This window comes from Euphorbia lathyris, chromosome 4 (assembly GCF_963576675.1).
Source record: "Euphorbia lathyris chromosome 4, ddEupLath1.1, whole genome shotgun sequence".
NCBI classification, from domain to species: domain Eukaryota; kingdom Viridiplantae; phylum Streptophyta; class Magnoliopsida; order Malpighiales; family Euphorbiaceae; genus Euphorbia; species Euphorbia lathyris.
This window is the reverse complement of record NC_088913.1, coordinates 68,782,268-68,791,729: the sequence shown is the minus strand read 5'-3', so window position 1 is coordinate 68,791,729 and position 9,462 is coordinate 68,782,268. Positions and strand designations below refer to the sequence as shown.

The following is a 9,462-nucleotide window of genomic DNA, read 5'->3' as shown; positions in this document are numbered from 1 at the left end:
ATTTTATTCACATTAATAATTTCATGTCACTTTAAATTTTGATCCATAAGAATTTTGACATCTATGTAATTAATTCAATGTATTTTTAATTAATTATTTATCTAAAATTTCTCTAAAGTACAAATCTTAAATTATAAATCTAAAGTTTAAAATATATGATGTGACATTAAATTATTAATTCGACACAGATATTATTATGCTGCGTCTATAAAAGTATCTTTTATGATTTCTATTAAAGAATAGTTTGCAATTAGGTTAAAATTGCAGCTACTAGCTCAACTAGTAGAGGAAAAAGTAGGAATTTGTTTTGCCGATCAAATTAGCTCAATTGGGCTAGTAGCTTGTCCAAAAAATGGCATGACATGCGAGACTCAGAGTTTATCTAGTTAACATAAAAAGATCTGTGGGACGTGTGAAACCCATACAAACTAGGAAGATTGAGGCTCACCTAACAACATCTTTTATGGTTTCAAGAGGAGTTAACTTCCAATTTTAGCAAAATTTTAGCTAGTAGCTCAATTGATGACGGGAAAAAAACAGTTGTTCGGTGAGCAAATTGGCTCCAATGGGTGGCATAGCTTGGAGAATTGAGATCCTCGTGGTCCGTCAAAGTTGAAATTCTCTTAAAACCCGTCTAGCAACATGTAAATTAGAGGACGGCGCTAAAAAGTTGGTATAGCAAAGCCAACAAATGGCGGTCCTGCTGAAATTCACTCTTCTAATTAGTTAATCCTGCTAAAAAGTTGGTCTGGCAAAACCTATGAAGCACCGATACTTTTCAGAGGTCACCGTACGGGTGCGAGGATTCAGCAGGATACGCACGGGACACACCTGGGAAGTATCCCCTTTTTTCTTTTTTCTTTTTAAATGAGGGGATATGTGGGGACACGCCGAGGATACTTCAGGGATACTTTAGGGGGTTTTTTAAAAAAACTTTGAAAGTATAAGGGTTTTTTTTTAAAACTCAGAAAATATAAGGATTAAAATGAAATAATCTCAGGATTACTAGTATATACCGGTACAAAATCGATTGAACCCTAAACTAAAATTGAAAATCCCTCATGTGCGATGCGATTGAACCCTAACAAAATTGAAATTCCTAAACCTTTTCCCTCATCTGGTCGAGTTTGCTAAAGTCGATCTCTCTCATTTGGTCGATCTGCTATGAATTAATGACTTATTAGTTAATATTATAGATGTTATTTGTGGTTTTATAATGACTTGAGAGTATCATTTGTGTTTTTATAATGACTTTATGAATATGATTTGTGATTTATATATTTATCCATCTTTTGAATTTTCATTATAAATGATATATATATATTATTAATTATATATAAAATTTGTTTGTATCCCCACCGTACTCGTATCTCATATTTTTTAGAAATGACATTTGCCGTACCCGTACGCGTACCCGTATCGGTGCTTCATAGGGCAAAACCAACAAATAGCGGTCCTGCTAAAATTCACTCTTCTAATTAGTTAATACATTGAACATGTGGATCATCCAAATAAGAAGGGTTGTCCTTCACCATTGTGGGAGTTTGTAGTTGAGAAGTGTTGTAACTTGAAAAACTGATGGGATAATTGGTAAAAAAATTTGGGAACAAGGCAAGGAGAATACCCTCATCCCCACTCATGTTTCGGCTTTAGGGACGAATTATCCTCCGTTCCTATCCCCATCCCTATCACTTCAGATCCCACAGGTTCCATGGATTCCCTACCCCATTACTACCCTCATATGACAAATAAAAAGATTACTAGATACATAAATTGACCCTTTAATTTGACTCAATTTATGGTTTGGCATCCTAAACTTCTTAAATCACCATTTACACACTCCAACTTGACAAATCTATTATCTTGACCCCTAATCGCTAAGTTGGCATCGTGATTAGCTGACATGACATAACAAGTATAAATAAATTATGATGAAGAGCTTCAACTATTTATGCTTGCTTTCTTTTATGGATTTACATTCCTTATTCAATCATCTATATATGTACTTCATCAACAAACTAAGAAACAAAGAGGGGAAACGAATGGCTTAACAAATCTGATGAAACGAATTGAAATCCAATTGAATCTAACTGGAAGCTAGAGAAGAAACACAGAGGAAGAAAAGAAGATCGAGAAATAGAAAAGCCTCACTACCGAAAGTACCTATCAACTAAAAGATAGCACCAATGTAGGCTTAACGTCTAAAAAATGGTATCAATTTAGGCCTCGATAACGGAACGTGACACACCATTCATATTACTCCGTTAAGTTCTGTCAATTGCATGTGGAGAGAGAAATCAAAACTTAACGGACTAACATGAATGACATGTCATATTTCGTTATCGAGGCCTAAATTGATACTCTTTTTTAAACGCTAAGCCTACATTAGTGCTATTTTGTACATGGAGCCTAAGTTGATACTTCTGCAAAAACCTTAGGCCTATTTTGGTAACTTATCCCTAATTACATTAATCATCTTAATGAGAAGAGTAGAGTAGATATACGTGTAGCAACTTTTCTTTTCTTTTTAGAATTTAACTTCTTTCTTTCTTTAAATTCAATAATAAAGACATTTGAACTAGTAATAAATAAAATAAAAATATCTAAATAAACAAAGTTGAATTCTTACCAAAACTTGTGAGACAGACAACTGTATCTCTTTCAGATTATGATGCTTGTTTCTCTAATATGAAGTCTCATGCTAGAGTGAGACCACTAAAGCCTGAAACCTGCTTCACAACTTCTTCTTCCATCTCTACAAGCCGTTGACAGAAAGTCTCAATATCTTGTGCCTCTTTATTGAACGTAAACCTGAATTCTCTCCATTCGCATTCTCCTATTCCATCCGCAGATATTGGACCAGGAACCTTTGCCAGAACCTCAAATCCTTTGCAATCAACGGATACCATATATGCATCCTGGACAATAGGTAAAACTTCAATAAAAATTAATGCTTCTGATAATAGATACCTGTATACAAAGGCCTACGACAAAACGAATTATGTTTCTATGGTTCGATCTGAACTACCATCTAGACCTAGTTAGCAGTTAAAGCTTTCTCATTTAACTCAACCAGACATCAAAATCAGAAATATATCATCTAATCAATATGTCGCAACCTAATCATATTACGAATATGATATAAAGGGGTAGCTTACTCTTGCGTTTGCATCCATGTGTATGACACAAAAAAGAACAAGGGCTCTACGCCTTGCTTCACTTTGATTAATGCCATCGATTAGCTTAACAGAAAGAGATGCTGCACATGAAATACTTTTAGATGTTAACTGATCAGTACTTTTAGATAATAATTAGTTACAAAGTATGTACTATATCCGGCTCAAGCAATTGTCCTTTTCAGTGATGTAGTTCTTACCTAAGGGATCTATTTTCGATCTCTCCATATCTTCCAGTTCCACTTCATGAGTTCGTCCAAAGCCATCAATCAACGTGCATGAACTGGAAAAACGAATTAGGTTTATTGCATCCATGTCATATTCCATGATGATGACAATTTTAACAATCACTTAGTCAACAAATTCTCACTCAATAGCACTAGATGATACAACGCACAATAGTTGAATACCTTATATTGAACCTATAAACTCGATATTTTTCACCTCCAAGTAGCTCCATAAGACATTCACTTCTCGATGAGGAAATATGATCAGAAGAACTTAATACACCAGAAACTGTATAAGGGGACTCTTTTATCACACTTTGTTCAGAGAGTATCACTTCTCCGACACTTTCCAGAGCTAACTCAGCCTACAACAAGAATAAAGTAACATTCAATTTTAACATCCCATTTTTTTTCCTACTATATGATTCAGCAATGATATTCTACAGAAACAGAATCATGTGCAATAAGAAGTCTGTTACAGTATTTAGATCGTGCCCCGGCAGTTATAAAGATAAGACTCTTGATCAAGGTGTAAATATACCAGTATGTTAAGAGCAGGTTACTCTATCATTTGAAGATGAACTTTCATTTTAATCAATAGAATTTGCAGGATTTTTTCCGATATTGTTGAAGCATAAGATATAACAGGAATGCATCATAATTACAGTTGTTTGAAGATTGAACCATTGATCCTATCGAAAATTATCAACCATTCTTAGTGATGCTTTCAGGAGTTAATGTTCTAAAGCTACATCCAGATCCACCATTATTATCTATTTGAATTATCCAAGTTTCAGCCCATGAATAAATACCCCATCAACAGATTTACAAACCCAGAATTCCATGATTATTAGAAGTTGGGTAAATTCGACAAACCTTTTCATCGTTAAGAGCGACGACATCCCCACTCAAAGCAACCCGGGCAGGCAACTGCATATGACAATCATACAAAATATAGATTAAATAGCACAAGAATACGCAGAAAATGAATCAAATGCAGCAACAAACCTTCTTCATTGACTTGAGTATGTTTGCTAGTGGACCTGGAAAGGGACTTGCCACAGCCATTGAAGCTCTCTCATCAATGATTGTATTCTACATGAAAAAAGAAGGAAAATTCAAAAGTAATCACTGAAAGGCCAATACAAAATTCAGGATATGGACTTCGTTGGAAGTAAAGATGCATAGTCTCTGAAACTGCTGAAACTGCTCTACTGCATATTATTAACATCTACCATTGCAGGCCATTGGAGCAAATTTGTCTAAAAGCATATAAAAATAACCTAAAGAACATTTACTTAACTCATTAATACAATTAAAAGAACACAAAAACAGTAAAAATGTGATCATTGTAAAAAAATGAACACAATAAACAATAATTCTAGCAAGGATCCTACCACATTATGCATATCTTTTTCAGGAACCCAGATAAACGGTTTGCCCTTCTTGAGTATGTACTTAACTTTTGAAGAGTATATTTCATCCTTGCTAATAACATGAACATAAGAAAGCACAAAAATATTCCATTAATATGCTTAAAATCTTCTACCAATTTACAAATTCCAAGCAGAGATAACTTCGAGAAGAAAAAGAATTTGTGAAACCAAACCGAAAAGAGTACCTTCCTTTGTTGTCAGCTTTGACGGTATTGAGGCGAGCTTGCCAGTTTGAAGCTAGTATACTCTGCACCACTCTTAGGTTAGACTTGATTCAGAGAGAAAAGGAAAGAAAAAGGGGGAAAGGATTTACCTTGCATCTCTGAGCGACATTCGAAACCGTAGAATTGCCACCTCTCATGATTCCTTCAATTTTTGACTCGATGCACGCCAAGTGTTCGATGAAATTACTCTATCAAAGTCTGCCTCCGAAATGCGTAAACTGTCTTACTGAGTTTGGCAGGTGAATAAATAATCACATGTAAGAACTTCTATATTTGTTGTATTTGTAAAGATCAAATTACTTATTTAATTTAATTGTTTAGTAATATTTATTTTTTCGCGATTTAAATTAGTTAATTAGATACAAAATCACTTATTTTATTTTGATATATTCAATACTTAAAATATTCAACCGTTCTTTTCAAAAAAAAAAAATATCCAACCGATTACATTTCAATATTTTCAGCATTTATAATATTCAACACGTAAAATTCAGTATTTATTTTTACGGTATTTAATTTTCAGTTTTATCAAACAGCATCTTAAATTTAACGTATAAAATAGTGAAAATTTAAACATAACTTTTCTAGACAAGATCAATTTTAGTCTTATGTTATCGAAAATCAGAAAAACTGGTTTAATTCGTATTTAACCGTCACTTTAGACTTTCCAAATATTAATTATGTCTAAAATATTTAGTGCAATACTAACAAAAATTACAAAAATTCTATTAAAATGCCAAAAGCTAAATCTACTACATATAAGATAATTACAGAAAATGTTTTTGTCAAACTATCTAAAATATTACCATGTTGTTAATATAGTTAAAAAAAAACAAACAAAAAATATATGAAACTGCTTCAATTTATCGATAAACTTGTTTGGAATGTCTGATGTGTCAATTAAATAACATACCAGTCATCATGGCTAAAACTGCATTTCGCTTCGAACTTTAGTGTTTAATTTGTCCTTCATCACTTTTTTAGGTGATATGTATTGAAAAAATAAGGCTTTAGCCATCCAAAAAGTTCAATTGTTCTCAAATTATCTGGCTAGATCGTCATTAACCTGTTAATTAACCTGTTATAGTCGGCATATTTTTTCTTTCGTTGCTTTTTGGAATCCATGCGAGTGTATTGGAGGAGGAGAAATAAATTGAACTATTTAAAAGAGTTATGGCTATGTTTCTATGCTCACCGTACCAATTTAATGTGGTTAAATCTTGTAGATTAAGCAAACCTGTAATAAGACAGAAGAAAGTTAGAGGGGTTGAAGTTCGTCGAACCTGCTTTGATGCCTAACTCGGCTAGTTGGGAACGATTTGAGCATGAGCACAACAATAATCAAAGCTAGGGTATAAGCTTAGTGAATATGAATGAATGTGTACATTGGATGATGTTTTGTTCTATTTATAATGTGGCCAGATCAGAGGGAGACAGTTATAAGTCTTGGAACGTGTTGTGTTATCTATCACATCTTGATAAACTGACATGTATCCATAGATCGGGATTACGTGTCTCTCCAAAAGGAAACTTGGGGGCTGCTTTGAGTAGTGGTCTGATTCGGGATTCCTCAAGGACCTAGATAAGATGATTATTTGCTCTGCGCCACTGGAAAAAATCGTGGGCCTGTATTTTGGATTTCGATTGGCATGATCTAAGGGTTTTACATGGTGTTAGTGGAAAGGGATTCATCATCTTTTGGGGTGGCTGATAGAGATTGAGAAATGAAGTTCCGGGAAAGTAATTAGACGGCTGACTGGATGATTAATTTCACAGACTCTTATATCCTGGGTCACCACCAGTGTAGTGCACCTTCTACAGACCTTCATAATATTCTCCTTAAAGATCGACAAAGTCGGACTTCAATATGATATGAATGGTTGTGAGTTAGTTTATCTATTTACAATTTTTTTTTTGTGCTTTCTTCAGGGCTTAATGCCTTTCTCTATAAAAAAAAAGTTAAAGTGCAAAATAGTGTTTTGGATAATGAGTAATTTTACCCTTAACGTCTAAAATAGTGCAATTTTACTCCTAATGTTAGAATCCAAGAAAAATTTTACCCCTAACATTGATAAATTGGATCGATTTGAGAAATAAATCATCAAACTCGGTCATGAATCTTATCATCTACGCTTCACGCGTGTGTCATTTTATCAACAACAAATCACAAACATATATTGGGATGGAAAAAAATAAAAATAAAAATATACTGTCTTTTATACGAATTAGACAAAAAAAATTCAAAAAATTCACCGAATTTATAAATATTAATCTCTAATTCTATTATTAAATTACAAAAAGCATGATATCTTTTTTAGAAGGAATTGATACGCAATTGGTGCAAAATAAAGAACAACAATATTTGTGTTTTATAATAATGTCTGAAATTGACCCAACTTATCAACGTTAGAGGTAAAATTACGATCCTACATTTAAAAAAAAATCGAAATTTGAGATTTTAAATTTTTTTCTCTATGATTTTGGCCTGAACGGGCGGCGCATGCTGCCCGTTCCATAGGTCGAACGCATTCCATAGGCCGAACGCATGAACCATGCGTTCGGCCTATGGAACGGGTAGCGCGCGCCGTCCGTTCCACCCGTGGGACGGGCAGCGTAAGCTGCCCATTCCTGCCTATGGTGGAATTGGGTGTCATGCTCGTTTCCCCTAAAATAGGACCGAAACATCACCCGAATTTAATTTTTTATATTTTTTCAGACTACATTAACAACTGTTATGCATTTTTTATATATTCAGGAACCGCTAGAAGATTTTAATCCCGACGGCATTGATTACAATTTCCCTTTCATAACAGACACCATTTTCCCTTCGTGTCAAGATGTTGTTGATTGGGCAAAACAGATAACTATTCATAATGGGTTTGAGATAATAATATCTTCGCACAAACATGGAGGAAAGCAGAAGCTGTTGAGATGTTCACGGGGTGAACGCTATAGAGGTGTTCTGACAACTTCTGAAGAGACTTTAATAAGAAAAAGCAAAACTAAAGCGTGCAGATATAAATTTCAGATTAAAGCCTATCAACATGCAGATCTTTCTGGTTGGGGGATACAGATTAAGTCCGAGGCAACTGGTATGCACAATCATACATTATGTGTGTATCTAGAGGGAAGTCGACAGACAGTGGCGGAGCCAGGATTTGAGATGAGGGGGGCTAATTTTAGCCCAACATTGTCAAAAAAAAAAAAAAATCTATGTACATATAAAAATTAAATATAAAACTATATAAAAAAAATAATTCTATTGAAAAATAATAAAAAGTAATTTCTACAAATACGATACCGATAAGTATATAACTATTTTTGAAAATAAATGAACTACTGACAATCTACAATCTAGTGATAGTTGGCAATAGTGTTCTCCGAGATCGAAAATTCTGAAAGTTTTGTAAAATAGCTTCATCTTCAATACTGTTGAAAGTAGTATTCTCAATGTAACACATCAAGGAATCACTCATATAAGCATCTAAACTAAAAAAAATTGTCCATCCTTTTGTAGTTCTATAACTAAAAAAACAATAATATGCTACAAATCCTCTAAATTTAAATCACAAAACCCCTAAATTTATACCACAAAACAAAACCTCTAATTTATAAACTCAATTCAAAGTCATAAATTAAACCCCTAAATTTATATCACAAAACCTCTAATTTATAAACCCAATTCGAAATCATAAGTTAAAGCCCTGAATTTATATCAAAAAATCACTAAATATATACCACAATACGAAACCCCTAATTTATAAACTCAATTCAAAGTCATAAATTAAACCCCTAAATTTATCCCCCAATTTAACCTTGAATTAAGAAATTCCCAATTCATCAAAATTTGTATTACTAAATTAAATTAAACCACACAAATAATACTAATAATTCATAACAAACATCAGATTAGATATATAATAAGTTAAATTAGAATTTTTAGAACAAAATGCACCTAAATAATTAGTAACCTAGAAAATTAAATATTAACAAATTAAGAGAAAGAATAAGAAATTACCTTAATTTAATAGTTTAGCTTTGTAGGAGAAGACAAAAAGAAAGCTAAAAATTTAAATGAGGAAGAGACAAAGGAAGGAAAAGTAATGGCTGCTCTCTGTTTGCTTCTTCTTTGTGGGGGACGGATGTCGAAAGAAATGGAATGAGACAGGGAGGAGAGGAAGGAAATAAGAAAAGTGAAAGAAAGTGGTAGGGTAGGGTAATTTTTTATTATTTGGCGAAATTGAGCTGAAGCTTGATCTAATTTTTTTTAAACTGGGCCCAGCCAAAATGACGTCGTTTTGACTGGGCCCAAATTAAAAAAAATTAGTGCCCAGCCCAGCATTAACTAGGCAGGGCACTAAACATCTGTTTCTTCTTCGTTGAAACGAAGAAGAAACAG

General features: G+C 33.4%; 1 protein-coding gene across 4 annotated transcripts; it reads right to left on the bottom strand.

Annotated features, from left to right (window-relative positions):
• Nucleotides 1-2,128: 2,128 nt before the first annotated feature.
• On the bottom strand, nt 2,129-9,226 carry LOC136226298 (uncharacterized). 4 transcript variants are annotated; one of them, XM_066014693.1, is made up of 11 exons: nt 9,082-9,226; nt 5,977-6,300; nt 5,153-5,289; nt 5,025-5,086; nt 4,801-4,891; nt 4,412-4,498; nt 4,280-4,333; nt 3,587-3,768; nt 3,377-3,459; nt 3,159-3,259; nt 2,129-2,918 (listed from the first exon to the last, which is right to left on the bottom strand). In XM_066014693.1, exons 3-11 carry the CDS (start codon nt 5,198-5,200, stop codon nt 2,697-2,699), a joined length of 930 nt encoding a protein of 309 aa, XP_065870765.1. In that variant the 5' UTR covers nt 5,201-5,289; nt 5,977-6,300; nt 9,082-9,226; the 3' UTR covers nt 2,129-2,696. The 4 variants fall into 4 exon arrangements, with proteins under 4 accessions (XP_065870765.1, XP_065870766.1, XP_065870764.1 ...); XM_066014694.1 differs by having other exon boundaries at nt 6,259-6,300; XM_066014692.1 differs by having other exon boundaries at nt 6,264-6,300.
• Nucleotides 9,227-9,462: the final 236 nt, after the last annotated feature.